The sequence below is a fragment of the Lethenteron reissneri genome, chromosome 68, assembly GCF_015708825.2.
Source record: "Lethenteron reissneri isolate LAM-NWPU_2019-01 chromosome 68, ASM1570882v1, whole genome shotgun sequence".
Taxonomy (NCBI): Eukaryota; Metazoa; Chordata; class Hyperoartia; order Petromyzontiformes; family Petromyzontidae; genus Lethenteron; species Lethenteron reissneri.
In genome coordinates, this window is record NC_083846.1 from 1,189,808 (window position 1) to 1,208,623 (window position 18,816).

General features: G+C 56.4%; 2 protein-coding genes across 2 annotated transcripts in view; one reads left to right on the top strand and one right to left on the bottom strand.

The window, feature by feature from the left end:
- The window catches only part of LOC133360294 (von Willebrand factor-like), a 27,603-nt gene extending 26,958 nt beyond the window's left edge, over positions 1-645 (top strand). The window contains exon 6 of the mRNA XM_061578937.1: positions 640-645. Within this exon, the coding sequence (XP_061434921.1) occupies positions 640-645 (6 nt within the window). The remainder of the gene's footprint in view (positions 1-639) is intronic.
- A 115-nt stretch (positions 646-760) lies between these two features.
- The window catches only part of LOC133360295 (von Willebrand factor-like), a gene marked incomplete at its 3' end in the record, with an annotated part of 41,478 nt that continues 23,422 nt past the window's right edge, over positions 761-18,816 (bottom strand). Inside the window, exons 12-26 of the mRNA XM_061578938.1 lie at positions 17,513-17,651; positions 15,926-16,026; positions 13,585-13,807; positions 10,900-11,115; positions 10,215-10,476; positions 9,615-9,706; positions 8,626-8,801; positions 7,625-7,728; positions 6,166-6,304; positions 5,203-5,379; positions 4,403-4,549; positions 3,856-3,996; positions 2,535-2,633; positions 1,683-1,839; positions 761-972 (exon numbers count right to left, since the gene is read on the bottom strand). Coding sequence (XP_061434922.1) covers positions 761-972; positions 1,683-1,839; positions 2,535-2,633; positions 3,856-3,996; positions 4,403-4,549; positions 5,203-5,379; positions 6,166-6,304; positions 7,625-7,728; positions 8,626-8,801; positions 9,615-9,706; positions 10,215-10,476; positions 10,900-11,115; positions 13,585-13,807; positions 15,926-16,026; positions 17,513-17,651 — 2,385 coding nt within the window. The remainder of the gene's footprint in view (positions 973-1,682; positions 1,840-2,534; positions 2,634-3,855; positions 3,997-4,402; positions 4,550-5,202; positions 5,380-6,165; positions 6,305-7,624; positions 7,729-8,625; positions 8,802-9,614; positions 9,707-10,214; positions 10,477-10,899; positions 11,116-13,584; positions 13,808-15,925; positions 16,027-17,512; positions 17,652-18,816) is intronic.

Sequence of the window (18,816 nt, forward strand, 5' to 3'; positions counted from 1 at the left end):
GTTGGGTTTGCCTATGGCAGTATATAGTACGGTATAGACGCGTGTGATGTAAGAGAATAAAGTTTAGATGGAAGCATATTATATAATTTTTTACAACGTAGAAATTTTTTTATGTATTACTTACTGTTAGTAACTCAGCTTATTGTAGAGTATAGTAAGTATACTGATGATTCTATGTAGTTTATACTTTAGTTTGTTATGCAGTTTATACTTTAGTTTTTTACGTGGTTGTTTAGTAACTGCAGCTACATACTATTAACATTCCTTTCCTTTGTTAATGCTACCCCCTCCCCCCCCCCCTTTGATGCTGCTAATCCTGCATAATGCACGGGCATAGTATTGATTTGGAACCCCCCCCCCCGCCCACCTCCTACGCATTTTCCATATGCTGAATTCCTCTTGATATGCAAATTATTTTGTTTAGGCGCTCTTCTTCCCACCTCGCCCCCTCTAACCCAGCTTAAATATACGCTCCAAGCTTGGTGGTGTTTCATTCTTCGCCTGAGGACGGCTGCTTGCGTTGTGGCCGAAACGTCGTGAGAATTGTTTTATTATGTTTTATTTTTATTATTTTATTACTTCCCTTCTACGTGACTTTACCGAAAGAACCAAGAAGATGAATCCCTGCAGTCACGAAAGCTTTAAATCGAAACAATGACATTGGAGATGACAATGGTGGTGATGATAACAATGATGATGGAGATGACAATGGTGATGAAGATGATAACAATGACGCTGGAGTTGACAATGGTGGTGACGACGTCGGGGCGAGGGCCTCACCGTTGGGACACCGCCGGTGGCACCCCTCGAGGCAGCTGAAGGGGCAGTCCCTGATGGGCGGCGACTGGCACGACACGGGGCACGCGGGTCCACACGCGTCGTAGTGCCACTCGCACGCACCGTCACCGTCACCATCACCGTCGTCGTTGCCGTCGCCACCGTGCGGCTTGGAGTCCTCGTCGCATGACACGGCTGTGACGCAAACACGGCGGCACGACCGCACGTCACGACAGCGCCCGGTGCAACGAACCCGGCCACGCGAGTTCGATTCCCGCTCACGGCCATAAACACCGGTGACGATTATCTGAACCGGTACCTGGGCCTCCCCTAGGTCGACTCGGCCTCAAATTAGTACCTGGTGAGATCTGGAAACATCGCCACTGGGGAGACAAAGGCGGCCGGGCGTGGTGTTGGTCACCCACCCCTCTTGTGCCATACCGGCCTTCATGGTGCTCGCTAACAGCACTTGCCCCTATAGTCTGTTAAGGTTATACGGGGGAACTTTGTATTTGTGGGTGTGTTGGTGTATATAGGTGTGTGGGTGTGTGTGCGTGTATGTGGGGGAGTGTGTGTGGGTGTATGTGAGTGTGTGTGAGTGAGTGTATGAGTGAGTGTGTGTGTGAGTGAGTGTGCGTATGTGTGTCTGTGTTTAGCTATGGGAGGAATACAAAATACGGAAGGCAACCCGTGCAGAACAAGGTGGAGAATATAGAAACGGTGACGACGATGATAATGACGACGATGATGACGACGATGATGACAATGGTGACGTTGATATCCATGACGATGATGACGATAATGATGCCGACGACGACAATGACGACAATAACGATGACGCTGATAATGACGCCGATGATACCGACGAGGGCAGCGACGAGTGCGACGTTCTCGCGCGAACGTACGGCAGAAGTCGGGCGAGCGCCAGCGCACGGGCGCCCCGGCCTGCGCACACGCGTGTGCGTACGCGGCGACGCTGTCGCAGAGGCAGGCGCAGTCGCCCGGAGCCTCGCACGCACACGCCTCATTCACGCACCACTCCAGGTGCTCCTGCACCGACACCTGGCGGGGCACGGGGCACGGGGGCACGGGTCAGGGCAGAGGTAGTAGCAAGGTAGGGGTAGGGCAGGGGTAGGTCAGAAGAAGGGCTAGGGGCATGGTAGAGGCAGGGTCATGGGTAGGGGCAGGGTAGGGGCACGGTAGGGGCAGGGTAAGGACAGGGTAGGGGCAGGGTAAGGGCAGGGTAGGGCTAAGCAGGGGTAAGGGCAGGGTAGGGGCAGGGTAGGGGCAGGGTAAGGGCAGGGTAGGGCTAAGCAGGGGTAAGGGCAGGGTAGGGGCAGGGTGGGGGCAGGGTAGGGGCAGGGTAGGGGCAGGGTAAGGGCAGGGTAGGGCTAAGCAGGGGTAAGGGCAGGGTAGGGGCAGGGTAGGGGCAGGGTAGGGGTAAGGGCAGGGGGGAGGCAGGGGCAGGCTTGCCGGGCGTGGTGTATCATTCACGTGTTCGACCACGCATTTGTTTGTTAATTCATTCACGTGGTCACCCACTCGCTGATTTCACTCATTCGCTCAGACACTCATTCAGTCATTCATTAAGTCATTCGCTCAACTTGAGCACTCGCTAAAATTTCATCCGCTCGTTCATTTTCCTCATTTATTCGCTCGGTCAGTCATTCATCTGCTCGTTCATTCCCCTCATTCATTGGCTCGTATCATTCATTGTCTCGTATCATTCATTCTCCCGCTCGTCCACGCAGCGGTACCCGCTTGTTGCACTCTTGGAAGGCGGCGCTGAGCATCACGGAGCACGCGGCCTCCGCCTGCGAGCGCTTGCGGAAGTCTCCCTTGCAGGCGGGCACCAGCTGAGTCCACCACGGCACAGTCACCCACGCACGTGTCAACCGTAGTATAGTCATCCGCGCACGTGCCAACCCACACACGTGTCACCCACACACGTGTCACCCACGCACGTGTCACCCACACAAGTGTCACCCACGCACGTGTCAAACCACACACGTGTCACCCACACACGTGTCACCCACACACGTGTCACCCACACACGTGTCACCCACGCACGTGTCAAACCACACACGTGTCACCCACACACGTGACACCCACACACGTGTCACCCACACACGTGTCACCCACGCACGTGACACCCACACACGTGTCACCCACGCACGTGTCACCCACGCACGTGTCAAACCACACACGTGTCAAACCACACACGTGTCACCCACACACGTGACACCCACACACGTGTCACCCACACACGTGTCACCTCATACACGTGTCACCCCACCCACGTGTCACACCACACACACGTGTCACCCACACATGTGTCACCCACGCACGTGTCAATCGTAGCATAGTCAACGGTAGCACAGTCAAACATTGCATAGTCAGACACTGCAACTGATGATGATGATGGCTGCTGTTGCTGCTGATGACGACAATGACAATGGTAAAGATGATTATGACAGTAACGATGATGACGATGACAAGGATGACGAGGATGACAAAATGATGATGACGATGACGACTAAAATAACGATGATGACGTTGACGCTGCTGCCATTACCATCATGATGACGACGATGACATTGATGACCACATCCTCGCCGATGATGACGACGGTGACGATGGAGACGGCGACGATGACGACGAGAGCGACGGTGATGACGAGGATGACGACGACAACAGTCACGGTGACGACGGTGACGACGATGATGGCAACAGTGACAGTGATGATTATGACGACGGTAACAATGACGACGAGGGTGACGGTGACGAGGCTGACGTTGATGACAAAGACGGTGACGGCAATGACGACGACGGTCGTGATGACGACAACAGTGACGGTGACGACGATGATGACGGTGACAACGATGATGATGATGACGACGGTAACAATGACGACGAGAGTGACGGTGATGATGATGATGATTATGACGTCAACAGTGACTGGTGACGATGGCGACGATGATAACAGTGACCGTAATGACGACGATGACGACGTCAATGACGAGGAGGAGGAGGGTGATGACAACGGTGACGGTGACGAGGAGGAGGAGGGTGCGTTACCGGCGGGGCGGCGGCGCACGCCGGGTCGGTGCGCCACGAGTCGCCGAAGTCGGCGGCGCTGCCCTCGGCTGCGTTGCCGCTGCTCACCAGGTCGTCGTTCTGGCTCCCGTCGAAGTTGCCGCACAGGCCGCACACTTTGCCCTGCGCGGCGGCACACAAAGACGCTGGCTAGGAGATGTTGACTACCTCGCCTGGTGTACAGGAGGTCGTGGGTTCAATCCCGACGCTGACGACGCCTGCTGCTGTATAGTTGGAGTTCGCGTGTCTCTCTCTCATCATCATCACGGTGGCTAGGAGATGTTAACTACCTCGCCTGGTCTACAGGATGTCGTGGTTCGATCCTGACCCTGACGACGCCTACTGCTGCTGTATATTTGGAGTTTGCGTGTCTCTCTCTTCATCATCATCACGGTGGCTAGGAGATGTTGACTGCGAGTCTTGCTCACATTAACAACAAAAAGTTTTGCTGGCTGACTGGCTGGCCGGAGTAAACGTGGCGGACGGATGCACCGATGCCCGCGAGCGAGCGAGTGAGCGCGTCCCTCACCTGGTAGCGGCCGTCGATGGTGACGACGACGCGCATGGCGCGGTCCCACAGCACGGAGAAGCCCCGCTCGGTGAGGAGCAGCAGGTAGGCGCCGGTGCGCCGCACGCTCAGATCCGCACCCTCCGGCGCCTTCTTCCTCACGTGGGCCTGGCCAGGGTCGCGGCGGGGTCACGGCGGGGTCACGTCGAAGTTGTGGCGGGGTCACGGTGTGGTCACGGCGGGGTCACGTCGAGGTTGTGGCAGGGTCACGGTGGGGTCACGGCGGTTCACGGCGGGGTCACGTCGAGGTTGTGCCGGGGTCACGGTGGGTTCACGGCGGGGTCACGTCGAGGTTGTGCCAAGGTCACGGTGGGGTCACGGCGGGGTCACGTCGAGGTTGTGGCAGGGTCACGGTGGGGGTCCCCACGGCCAAGGTTCGAGTAACAACGATGATTTATGACAGGCGCCGAGTCGCTTAGTGGCGAATGGCGGGTGTCGGTATCGGTGCCGTGGCCTTACAAAGAGAAAGCGTACGACGTTTCGGGCAACGAGCCTTCTTAACAAGCACATGTTCGAGAGGTCCGAGAAAGAGCAAGAGAGTGAGAGTGAGAGCGAGAGTGAGAACGAGAGTGAGAGCAAGCGAATCTTTCATTTAAACAGGGGGGGGAGCACATAAAGCAAAGCAATGGGAAAAACAAACTAAATGATGAACGAAGAAAAGTGGCGACTAAACCGAGCATTTTCTTGCTTCCTCTGATCGTAAAAAAGAAGAGAGAGAGCGAGTGAGCGAGTGAGTGAGAGAGAGGAGACGTTGAACGTACCGCGCCGTCCATCATCTCGACGAGAGTTCCGCGGTAAAACACCGACACGCGCTTGGAGCAGCGCCGTCCCGGTCGCGTGGCACAGCCGGCGTTCTCCACCAGCACGCGGAACGAGCCGCCTCCACCGCCGTCGCCACCGTCGCCGCGGGCGTCGTCACCGGGATCACCGCAGAAATCCTGGGCCGTGGGGGGCACGCGGAGGGGGGGACGGGGAGCGGGGGATGGCGCACGTGAGAGAGAGAGAGTGAGAGAGAGGGTGAGTGAGAGAGTGAGAGAGTGAGAGTACCTGCGTGCGTGTCTCACCTGCCCCGCCACGTACCTGTATGTGAGTCTCACCTGCCCCAGCACGTACCTGCGTGCGTATCTCACCTGCCCCACCACGTACCTGCGTGCGTGTCTCACCTGCTCCAGCACGTACCTGTAGGTGAGTCTCACCTGCCCCGCCACGTACCTGTAGGTGAGTCTCATCTGCGCCAGGACGTACCTGTAGGTGAGTCTCACCTGCCCCAGCACGTACCTGCGTGCGTGTCTCACCTGCGCCAGCACATACCTGTAGGTGAGTCTCACCTGCCCCGCCACGTACCTGTAGGTGAGTCTCACCTGCGCCAAGACGTACCTGTAGGTGAGTCTCACCTGCGCCAGCACGTACCTGTAGCTGAGTCTCACCTGCCCCAGCACGTACCTGTAGGTGAGTCTCACCTGCCCCAGCACGTACCTGCGTGCGTGTCTCACCTGCCCCACCACGTACCTGTAGGTGAGTCTCACCTGCCCCAGCACGTACCTGCGTGCGTATCTCACCTGCCCCACCACGTACCTGCGTGCGTGTCTCACCTGCGCCAGCACGTACCTGTAGGTGAGTCTCACCTGCCCCACCACGTACCTGTAGGTGAGTCTCACCTGCCCCACCACGTACCTGTAGGTGAGTCTCACCTGCCCTAGGACGTACCTGCGTGCGTGTCTCACCTGCGCCAGGACGTACTTGCAGGCGCCCCCGAATGCGAACCTCGTCCCGTCGAAGGTGGCGTAGTGAGCGGCCCCCACGGTGGCGCACGAGGCGGGGCACACGTGACCCGTGCAGTGCCACCTGCGTCCTCGGCACAGGCTGCGGAAGAGACGGGGGGGGGGGGGGGGGTCGACAGTTCGCGACGTTGACGAGGTGGCGACGAGGTGGTGACGAGGTCACCGCACCGGCGATGTCGTCTAAGACAGCGTTTTGACGGCGGAGTGTCGACGGTCGGTCGGTCGGCTCGGTGGTGGGAAGGCCGTGAGCTTGAATCCTGGTGATGTCGGCGGTCGACTCAGATCGTCGTCGTCGTCATCGTCGTCATCGTCCTCATCGTCCTCATCATCTCTAGCTCCCGCCGGGAAGGATAAAATGGGTACCATTTTGCGTGGGGAAAAGTCACCCCCTGACCCCCCACCCCTTCTCAAACCTCCTCCCCCACAACCCCGCCCATAGGAATGTGGAATTTTCACCACTGGCCCTGCCAAGGCTGTACACGGCAGAGGAGCGGCGGTGTCTCAATTGGCGGGTGGCCTGGCCGGGTGGTGCGGTCAGTCCACAAGAGGTCAACAGGTCAACAGGTTGCTTGGTCAAAAGGTCAGACCATTCGACTGGTTTCACAGTCACATGTCAACCGGTCAACAGGTCGACCAGCTGTCAGTTTTCACTGTCGCAGAGGTCAACCAATGAACGAGTTTCCTGGTCGAGAAGCAACTCGGTCATGAGTTCACTGGGTCAACAAACCCTCACTCAACAAGTTGCCCAATCAAACGCTCAAAGCAGTCAAAAAGTTGCCCAGTCAAAAGGTCAACCATTCAACAAGTTGCCCAGTCCAGATCTTAAAGCAGTCAACAAGTTGCCTGGTCTAAAGGTCAACCATTCAACAAGTTTCCCAGTCAAAAGGTCAACCATTCAACAAGTTGCTCAGTCAAAAGGTCAACCATTCAGCAAGTTGCCCAGTCAAAAGGTCAACCATTCAACAAGTTTCCCAGTCAAAAGGTCAACCATTCAACAAGTTGCTCAGTCAAAAGGTCAACCATTCAGCAAGTTGCCCAGTCAAAAGGTCAACCATTCAACAAGTTGCCCAGTCAAACACTCAAAGCAGTCAACCAAGTACCCGGTCTAAAGAGCAACCCATTCAACAAGTTGCCCAGTCAAAAGGTCAACCATTCAACAAGTTGCCCAGTCAAACACTCAAAGCAGTCAACCAAGTACCCGGTCTAAAGAGCAACCCATTCAACAAGTTGCCCAGTCAAAAGGTCAACCATTCAACAAGTTGCCCAGTCAAACACTCAAAGCAGTCAACCAAGTACCCGGTCTAAAGAGCAATCCATTCAACAAGTTGCCCAGTCAAAAGTAGTTGCCAGGCGAGAGGGTAAGCGGGCGGGCGAGCGCGGAGCGAAGTCGGATGCGACGTACCAGGTGTTGCAGGCAACCTGCACCGTTCTCCCTGGGGCGAACTCCTTGCCGTGGTGCAGGCACGGGCACTGGTCAGGCAGCACACACTTGGAGCCGTGCAGCACCTGCAGCGTCGTTATCATCATCATCAGCGTACTCATCAGCATCATCATCAGCATCATCGTCAGCATCATCATCATCCATATACACTTGGAGCCGTGCAGCACCTGCAGCGTCGTCGTCGTCATCATCATCATCAGCATCATCATCATCATCAGCATCATCATCAGCATAATCATCATCATCCAGATGCACTTGGAGCCGTGCAGCACCTGTGGCATCATCAGCGTGAGCATCATCATGAGCATCATTACCAGCATCATCGTGAGCATCATCAGCATGAGTATCATCAGCAACAGCAGCATCAGCAGCAGCATCAACACGCTGATGATGCTGCACTTACAACAATGCACCGTCTGCAGCAACAGCATCATCATCAGCGTGAGCATCATCATCAGCATCATCATCAGCAGCAGCATCAACGTCAGCATGAGCATCATCAGCAGCATCAGCATGGCGATCACCATCTCCACCATCACTGCGATGCTGATAGCCTCCTTCACCATCGTCACCACCACCACAATCACCACCACAATCACCACCACCACAATCACCACCACAATCACCACCACCACAATCACCACCACAATCACCACCAATCCACTCACCCTGCCCTGGGGGCACGCACAGCCAGAGAATACCACCATCACCGCCAACACCATCACCACCACCAACACCACCAACACCAATCGACTCACCCTGCCCTGGGGGCACGCACAGCCAGAAAATACCACCACCACCACAATCACCACCATCACCACCACCACCACCAATCGACTCACTCTGCCCTGGGGGCACGCACAGTCAGAAAATACCACCACCACCATCACCACGACCACAATCACCACCACCATCACCACCACCATCACCACCACCAACACCACCAACACCAATCGACTCACCCTGCCCTGGGGGCACGCGCAGCCTGAGACGCAGCCGCTGCTGCTGCTGCGCCTGCACTCTGCGTCGTTGTCGAGGCTGCGGCACGAGGGGGCACACTCCACCCCCACGGCGGAACGGTCCCCAGCGCGGCACGAGACACGCACCATGGGGGGGCGGCACGGGGCACTCCTCCGCACTACGGGCGGGGCGGGGGGGGCACACATGGGAGAGGGGGAGGGGGGGAGGAGGGAGAGGGGGAGGGGGGGAGGGAGAGGGGGAGGAGATGTGGGGAGGTAGCCAGGAAAGAGGGGGGGGGCAGGAGGAGGTATGAGGGAGGATGCAGTAGGATAATAGGGGGAGGTAGGAGGGAAAGAGGGGGATCAGGATGGAGGGAGGAGAGGGAGGGAAAGGGGAGGAAGGGCGGGGGCTGAAAACAGCTTCTTGCAATAGTCGTCCACAAATAGCTAATTCGGTTGCAAGCAACCGGTTGCGGCAATTGCTCGCGACCGGTTGCGGGGCGGGGGGGGGGCAACGACCGCCACGCAACGGGTTGCGCGCAAGCCGTCGGGGTGCGGGCCCACACGCACACGCACACACGCTCACGCACGCACACACACACGCGCGGACACACACGCAGACACACGCACACACACACACACGCACACACACGCACACACACGCGCGCACACGCGCGCACACACACGCAGACACACGCACACGCACGCGCACGCACACACACGCACGCGCACGCACACACACACACGCACACACACGCACACACACACACGCACACGCGCACGCACACACACACACGCACACACACGCACGCAGACACACGCACACACACACGCACACACACGCACACACACGCGCGCACACACACGCAGACACACGCACACGCACGCGCACGCACACACACGCACACGCACGCGCACGCACACACACACACGCACACACACGCACACACACGCGCGCACGCACACGCAGACACACGCACACACACACGCACCTCGCTCCACGGCGGCGGGGCCACGCAGGGTGGCAAGGGCGGGCGTCGCGCCGTGAGTCTCCGAGCAGCGCATCACCCCCGCCTCGCAGTAGCTGGCAGACACACGCAGAGCACACACACACACATATATAGATAACACATGGAATGAACGAAGGAACGAAAGAATGAACAAAGGAACGAAAGAATGAACAAAGGAATGAACAAAGGAATGAACGAAAGAACGAACGAATGAACAATGGAATGAACGAAGGAACGAAATAATGACCAAAGGAATGATCGAAGGAACGAAAGAATGAACGAACGAAGGAACGAAAGAATGAACAAAGGAATGAACGAAGGAACGAAATAATGAACAAAGGAATGAAAAAAGGAACAAAAAAAGAATGATCGAAGGAACGAAAGAACGAACAAAGGAATGAACGAAGGAATGACCAAATGAATGAACGAAAGAATGAACGAAAGAATGAACAAAGGAAAGAACGAAGGAATAAACGAAGGAACGAATGAACGAAATAATGAACGAAGGAATGAACGAAGGAACGAAAGAATGAACAAAGGAATGAGCGAAGGACCGAGCGAAGGACCGAGCGAGCGGCTCACCACACGGACATGTGCCGCGCGACCACCTCGCCCGGCTCGAACACCTCCCCGGCGTGGCGGCACGGGCAGCCCGCGGCGGCCACGCACGTCCCGGCGAGGCCCCCCTCCCCCGAGGAGGAGGCGAACGTGCCCCGGGGGCAGAAGCAGCCCTCCAGGCACTCGTCGGGCTGGCACAGCGGGTCGCCCGCCGACAGCGAGAGGCACGTGCGGTTACAGGGAGAGGCGCAGCGAGAGTACTCGCGACCCTCCGGGCAGCGTGGCGCTGGCACCCACACGCGGAGGGAGGGAGGGAGAGGTGCGGGTGAAGGTCGTGGTGGAGGTGAAGGTCGTGGTGCAGGTGAAGGTCGTGGTGGTGAAGGTCGTGGTGCAGGTGTAGGTGGTGGTGGTGAAGGTGGTGGTGGAGGTGAAGGTGTTGGTGGTGAAGGTCGTGGTGGTGAAGGTCGTGGTGGTGAAGGTCGTGGTGGAGGTGAAGGTGAAGGTCGTGGTGGAGGTGAAGGTCGTGGTGGAGGTGAAGGTGTTGGTGGTGAAAGTGGTGCTGGTGGTGGTGTTAGCCATTGAACGGGAATCGAACTCGGGTCTCCGGGTACCCACCGCTCCCCACCACCCACCGCTCCCCACCACCACCACACCACCACCCACCGCTCCCCACCACACCACCACCACCGCACCACGAGGCGTCACTCACGGCACAGCCGCTCGCTGCGCCAGTCCACGGTGGCCCCCTGCGAGTCGCAGGCGCGCGCGTACGCGGCGATGGCGTCGCAGAGGCAGGCGCCGCCGGGCGGGCACGAGCACGCGTCGCGCGTGCACGCGCGCACGAACGCGGCCGGGGGCACGCGCGCGTGGCACGGGGCGAACACGGAGGACAGCAGCAGCGAGCACGACTCGTCGGCGTCACGGGCTGTGACACGCGCAGGCAGAGGCACACACAGACAGACAGGTCCATCAACACCCAAACAAACAAAGACAAAGGTCAGTTTAACACGTAGGCTTTCGCGACCAATGTTATTCATAATCAACGATTTTTGGGTTTAGATCGCGTTTATTTATAAATGTGTCGTAACCCTCCACCACCCGACACGGCCAATCAGTAAAAATGTGTCACGTTGACAAAGACAAATAGTTCACTGCTTTAGCCCACCGGTGTGTTGAAGCAACAATATTTACAATTTGAGTAGTACGACGTTTCGCTGGTAATTGCAATCAGCATCATCGGGCAATTCGCCAGAATGGTGAGGCTCTGCTGTGTCTCCCGTTCTTATATAGAGCAGCAGCAGGATGACGTCATCATTAACTCATTATAGCCTTGGTAGACTTTTGGGGGCAAGTGCTGATAGATAGAGAGCACACACACACACACACGAGGTGGGGAGACCCACACACTGAGACAGAAATGTGACGCGTGTATCACGCAGCACTACCTAGCGTAGCAGCAGTATGTAGCAGAAGCGGTAGCAGTACGTAGTAGTAATAGTACGAATTTGTATGTAGCAGTCGTGGCAGTACGTCGTAGTAGCAGCAGTAGCAGTAGTACATAGTATTAGTAGCAGTACGTAGTAGTAGCAGCAGTACATAGTAGTATCGGTAGCTGTACGTAGTAGTAGCAGTACGTTGTATTAGCAGCAGTAGTAGCAGTATGTAGTAGTGCAGTAGTACGTAGTAGCATATAGTAGTAGTTTGTAGTAGTAGTATGTAGTAGTGTATAGTAGTAGTATGTAGTAGTAGTGTATAGTAGTAGTTTTGTTATTTTCTTTGAACCTATCTACGTGACTTTACCGAAAGACCCAAGAATATGAATTCCTGCAGTCACGAAAGCTTTAAGTCAAGATATAGTAGTAGTGTATTGTAGTATTTAGTAGTATATATTAGTAGTAGTAGTAATATGTAGTATATAGTAGTAGTATGTAGTAGTATGTCGTAGTATATAATAGTAACATGTAGTATATAGTAGTAGTGTGTAGTAGTGTATAGTAGTTGTTCTGCCCCACGGCAGATATGGGGGGGTGTTTACACAGGGACTTCCTGATAGGATGGTGTTGAGTTTGGTCACGTGACCAGCAAGTTACGAGTTCAGGATCTCGAAGCCACGAGGCAAGGCGGGGGTGTCAGCCATTACACAAATACAAAATGGAGGCACAAGTAGCGTCTCAGTGAAGACAGGTGCATCTGTTTGTTGTGGGACTTTAAGAAGCATTGTCTGAAAGTTCGTTTATGTTCTTATAATCCTGGGAATGCTGTTATAATGTTAGGATTGCGGTTATAATGCTGTAAATGCCTTTATAATGCTGGTAAATTGTTACGATGAATATGGGGCCTAGTTAACAACGAAGCCTGCCACTTGCATTATTGTGAAAGCTATGTGTAGTTGAATAAGTCGAGTCAGACTTGTGACCATCTAACTTTGATGCGATCTTGAGAGCAAGGATGAAGAAGTATCTCATCCACAGTTCAGTGTTAGATGCAGTACTGTACATTTAGGCTGCAGTATGGTGATTACACAAAGTGACATTTAACACTGTGGCTTATTCTTTGTTGTATAGCTATTCAATGCTAATGTAGGTGCCTGGCCTATCCAGGTCCTATTGTCGAGATTCATGTTATCTAAGACAATGTTATGATGATGCTGCAGTGTTCATTCATTGTATTGATATTGCAAGTATTAATGGATGCTGTATTTTGTGTTGTGTTTTTCCATCAATTTTATCTCGTTTCATTCATTAAATACGTTGGAGTCGGATGTTCACCCTGGCTCTGAAGGTTTATTGAATGCGAGGATAACTACTCAGATAGTGGTACAACACAGCGCACAGTGAGGCCGAGACAGTAGTAGTGTACAGTAGTAGTGTATAGTAATAGTGTATAGTAATAGTGTATAGTAGTAGTAGTATATAGTAGTAGTGTGTAGTAGTGTATAGTAGTAGTAGTGGTGTATAGTAGTAGTGTATAGTAGTGTATAGTAGTAGTAGTGTATAGTAGTAGCAGTACCCTGCTTGGCGTTGAGGGTGCAGGGATCTGCTGCTGCCCCCGCTGGGGTCTAGTGTATAGTAGTAGTGTATAGTAGTAGTGTATAGTAGTAGTAGTGTATAGTAGTAGTAGTAGCAGTACCCTGCTTGGCGTTGAGGGTGCAGGGATCTGCTGCTGCTGCCCCCGCTGGGGTCTAGTGTATAGTAGTAGTGTATAGTAGTAGTGTGTATAGTAGTGTATAGTAGTAGTAGTGTATAGTAGTACGTGCAGTACCCCGCTTGGCGTTGAGGGTGCAGGGATCTGCTGCTGCCCCCGCTGGGGTCTAGTGTATAGTAGTAGTGTATAGTAGTAGTGTATAGTAGTAGTGTAAAGTAGTAGGAGTGTGTAGTAGTAGTAGTATCAGTACCCCGCTTGGCGTTGAGGGTGCAGGGATCTGCTGCTGCCCCCGCTGGGGTCTCCGAGGCGGCGGTGCCGGGGGAGGCCTCGCAGGCCGCGCCGAGGCGCCACGAGTCGGCGAAGTCGCCGGGCCGCACCTCCACGAGGCCCGCCGGGGTGCGGAGGTCGTCGCCGGCGTTGCCGTCGAAGTTGCCGCAGAGGCCGCACACGCGGCCCGCAAACTGTGCGCTCAGCTGGGGCGGCCACGGTGGTGGCGGCGTGAGAGGGGTGGTGAGGGTGGGAGGGGTGGTGAGGGTGGGAGAGTTGGTGAGTGTGAGGGGTGGTGAGGGTGAGAGGGGTGGTGAGGGTGGGAGGGGTGGTGAGGGTGAGAGGGGTGGTGAGGGTGGGAGGGGTGGTGAGGGTGGGAGGGGTGGGCAGGGTGAGAGGGGTGGTGAGGGTGAGAGGGGTGGTGAGGGTGAGAGGGGTGGTGAGGGTGGGAGAGTTGGTGAGTGTGAGGGGTGGTGAGGGTGAGAGGGGTGGTGAGGGTGGGAGGGGTGGTGAGGGTGAGAGGGGTGGTGAGGGTGGGAGAGTTGGTGAGTGTGAGAGGTGGGGAGGGTGAGAGAGGTGGTGAGGGTGGGAGAGGTGGTGAGGGTGGGAGGGGTGGTGAGGGTGAGAGGGGTGGTGAGGGTGAGAGGGGTGGTGAGGGTGAGAGGGGTGGTGAGGGTGGGAGAGGTGGTGAGGGTGAGAGGGGTGGTGAGGGTGGGAGGGGTGGTGAGGGTGAGAGGGGTGGTGAGGGTGGGAGGGGTGGTGAGGGTGAGAGGGGTGGTGAGGGTGAGAGAGGTGGTGAGGGTGAGAGGGGTGGTGAGGGTGACAGGGGTGGTGAGGGTGGGAGGGGTGGTGAGGGTGGGAGAGGTGGTGAGGGTGGGAGGGGTGGTGAGGGTGGGAGGGGTGGTGAGGGTGGGAGGGGTGGTGAGGGTGGGAGGGGTGGTGAGGGTGGGAGGGGTGGTGAGGGTGGGAGAGGTGGTGAGGGTGGGAGGGGTGGTGAGGGTGGGAGGGGTGGTGAGGGTGAGAGGGGTGGTGAGGGTGGGAGGGGTGGTGAGGGTGGGAGGGGTGGTGAGGGTGAGAGGGGTGGTGAGGGTGGGAGGGGTGGTGAGGGTGAGAGGGGTGGTGAGGGTGAGAGAGGTGGTGAGGGTGAGAGGGGTGGTGAGGGTGACGGGTGGTGAGGGTGGGAGGGGTGGTGAGGGTGGGAGAGGTGGTGAGGGTGGGAGGGGTGGTGAGGGTGGGAGGGGTGGTGAGGGTGGGAGGGGTGGTGAGGGTGGGAGGGGTGGTGAGGGTGGGAGGGGTGGTGAGGGTGACAGGGGTGGTGAGGGTGGGAGGGGTGGTGAGGGTGGGAGGGGTGGTGAGGGTGGGAGGGGTGGTGAGGGTGGGAGAGGTGGTGAGGGTGAGAGTTGTGTGGTGAGGGTCATGGTGGTGATGGTCATGGTAGCGAGGGTTAGAGGGGTGGTGAGAGACATGGTAGTGGTGGGGGTCACGGTAGTGGTGGGGGTTAGAGTGGTGGTGATGGAGAGGGTCAGGGGGGTGGTGAGGGTTAGAGTGGTGGTCAGGGTGGTGGTGGTGAATTTTGCAGTGAATGTGATGGTGAGCTAATGGTGAGAGTGGTGAAGGTGGTGATGGTGAGGGTGGTGATCATAACTACTCAGGTATCTTTGCACTTTGCCCGCGGTGGCTATGAGATGTTAACTCCCTCGCCTGCTGTGCAGGAGGTCATGGGTTTGATCCCGACCCTGACGCCTGCTGCTGTATATTTGGAATTTGCGTCTCTCTCTCCGGTTTTTCCCTCCACGTTAAGAATCAACATCGCACATTCAGAGTATTTGGCTGTGGCTATAAATGTCCACGTGATGATGATAAGCCACGTGGTTGAGCTATCATTCGTGGCCAGGTCGCTTCCATAAAAGAGCCATATAGCTCAATGGGCCTTAGTCAAATAAAAAATAGTTTACAGTTTAATTTTCGATTTAAAGCTTTCGTGACTGCAGGGATTCATCTTCTTGGTTCTTTCGGTAAAGTCACGTAGAACGGAGGTAATAAAATAATAAAATAAAACATAATAAAATAATTCTCACGACGTTTCGGCCACAACTTACGTGACTTTACCGAAAGAACCAAGAAGATAGTTCATAGTTTACTTGATCAGTCGACCGTGAAGATAAAAACAATTATTAAGCAGCGACAAAATCGTGACACGGCCATTGTGAAGCCACCGGCACCGTCCCGGCCAAACCCAATCTGGTACAGTTTGTCAGCTTGAATCTCCGTGCGATCCACCAAACACATCCACCCCGGGGGTCTAGCGTGCGCGGGCCCCCCACCTTGAGCCTCACGGAGCCGTGTCCATCCCAGTCGAGGCGAAACGTGTCGCCGTAGGCCAGCCTCACGCCCGTTGGGAACGAGTTGAACACCGAGACGCGGCCTGGAGGACAGAGACAACGTTCCCCTGTGAAGCCTCTTGTTTTTACTCATCAGAATCACAATGTGGATTTATACTGGAGGAATCCGATGAGCTATGAAGTTATTCTTTTTTACAGGCGTCCAGTCGGAGGGGCTGGGTGGGGAGGGTGGGGAGGGGCTGGGTGGGGAGGGTGGGGGGGGGGCTGGGTGGGGCTGGGTGGGGAGGGTGGGGAGGGGCTGGGTGGGGAGGGGCTGGGTGAGGAGGGTGGGGAGGGGCTGGGTGGGGAGGGGCTGGGTGGGGAGGGTGGGGAGGGGCTGGGTGGGGAGGGTGGGGGGGGGGCTGGGTGGGGCTGGGTGGGGAGGGTGGGGAGGGGCTGGGTGGGGAGGGGCTGGGTGAGGAGGGTGGGGAGGGGCTGGGTGGGGAGGGGCTGGGTGGGGAGGAGCTGGGTGGGGAGGGTGGGGAGGGGCTGGGTGGGGAGGGTGGGGAGGGGCTGGGTGGGGAGGGTGGGGGGGGGGCTGGGTGGGGCTGGGTGGGGAGGGTGGGGAGGGGCTGGGTGGGGAGGGTGGGGGGGGGGCTGGGTGGGGCTGGGTGGGGAGGGTGGGGAGGGGCTGGGTGGGGAGGGGCTGGGTGAGGAGGGTGGGGAGGGGCTGGGTGGGGAGGGGCTGGGTGGGGAGGAGCTGGGTGGGGAGGGTGGGGAGGGGCTGGGTGGGGAGGGTGGGGAGGGGCTGGGTGGGGAGGGTGGGGGGGGGGCTGGGTGGGGCTGGGTGGGGAGGGTGGGGAGGGGCTGGGTGGGGAGGGGCTGGGTGAGGAGGGTGGGGAGGGGCTGGGTGGGGAGGGGCTGGGTGGGGAGGAGCTGGGTGGGGAGGGTGGGGAGAGGCTGGGTGGGGCTGGGTGGGGTGGGGCTGGGTGGGGAGGGTGGGGAGGGGCTGGGTGGGGAGGGGCTGGTTGGCGAGGGTGGGGCTGGGTGGGGGGTGGGAGGGTTGGGCTGGGTGGGGAGGGGAGGGGCTGGTCACCCCGTGGTGCCCTTATAAAACTCAACGTGTAACCTACTCACGCCGGCTTGTGCCCGCCCTCACAGTCGGCCATATTTGCGGAATACACCACGCCGCCGTTGACCCTGGCCATTGACCGAGCAACCCAACGTTCCTACCAGCTCCCTCCGCAGGAATGTGTTAATAGTGTAGTAGTATTAATAAGACATGGACCAGGTTGTCAAGTTCATCGTCAAGGCTGTCAGCGCACACGGTTTAGCCCGTGTTCTTGTGCAGTGTCTAGGTCCGTATGGCGTACAGCCGTTTCACTACGGGGGGTAAATGTCGATTTGTCCGTGTTTCTCGCGTGTGATGGGACTTTGTGGGATGAACGTTGAGATTTATCAGCGGCACGGGGTGACCGATATTGTCTGACTCGGTTGAAATGTCTCTTGCCTAGGATTGCCTCTGGGGCTGCGGTTCCACAGCTGATGCCCCCCCCCCCCACGTGGTCCCCCCGTGCCCCCCCCCCTCACCGTGGCGGTAGGGCAGGCGAATGTCCACGTCGCCCAGAGACACGAGACCGCCGTGGGAGAGACGCAGCGTGGCGTTGTCCAGCTCGGGGACGGACACGCTCAGCGCCTCCAAGCACACGGCGGACGGGTCTTCCCCGCACTGCACACCGCCAGCGGCAGCGTCAGCAGAGTCAGCAGCATCAGTAGTGTTAGCAGCATCAGTAGTATCAGCAGCATCAGTAGAGTCAGCAGCATCAGTAGAGTCAGCAGCATCAGTAGTGTTAGCAGCATCAGTAGTGTCAGCAAAATCAGCAGTGTTAGCAGCATCAGTAGAGTCAGCAGCATCAGTAGTGTCAGCAGAATCAGTAGTGTTAGCAGCATCAGTAGTGTCAGCAGCATCAGTAGTGTTAGCAAAATCAGTAGAGTCAGTAGCATCAGTAGTGTCAGCAGAATCAGTAGTGTTAGCAGCATCAGTAGTGTCAGCAGCATCAGTAGTGTTAGCAAAATCAGTAGAGTCAGTAGCATCAGTAGTGTCAGCAGAATCAGCAGTGTTAGCAGCATCAGTAGAGTTAGCAGCATCAGTAGTGTCAGCAGAATCAGCAGTGTTAGCAGCATCAGTAGTGTTAGCAGCATCAGTAGTGTTAGCAGCATCAGTAGTGTCAGCAGCATCAGTAGTGTCAGCAGCATCAGTAGAGTCAGCAGCATCAGTAGTGTTAGCAGCATCAGTAGTGTTAGCAGCATCAGTAGTGTCAGCAGCATCAGTAGTGTTAGCAGCATCAGTAGAGTCAGCAGCATCAGTAGTGTCAGCAGCATCAGTAGAGTTAGCAGCATCAGTAGAGTCAGCAGCATCAGTAGTGTTAGCAGCATCAGTAGAGTCAGCAGCATCAGTAGTGTTAGCAGCATCAGCAGTGTTAGCAGCATCAGTAGAGTTAGCAGCATCAGTAGTGTTAGCAGCATCAGTAGTGTTAGCAGCATCAGTAGTGTTAGCAGCATCAGTAGAGTCAGCAGCATCAGTAGTGTCAGCAGCATCAGCAGTGTCAGCAGCATCAGTAGAGTTAGCAGCATCAGTAGTGTTAGCAGCATCAGTAGTGTCAGCAGCATCAGTAGAGTCAGCAGCATCAGTAGAGTCAGCAGCATCAGTAGTGTTAGCAGCATCAGTAGTGTCAGCAGCATCAGTAGTGTCAGCAGCATCAGTAGAGTTAGCAGCATCAGTAGAGTCAGCAGCATCAGTAGTGTTAGCAGCATCAGTAGAGTCAGCAGCATCAGTAGAGTTAGCAGCATCAGTAGTGTTAGCAGCATCAGTAGAGTTAGCAGCATCAGTAGTG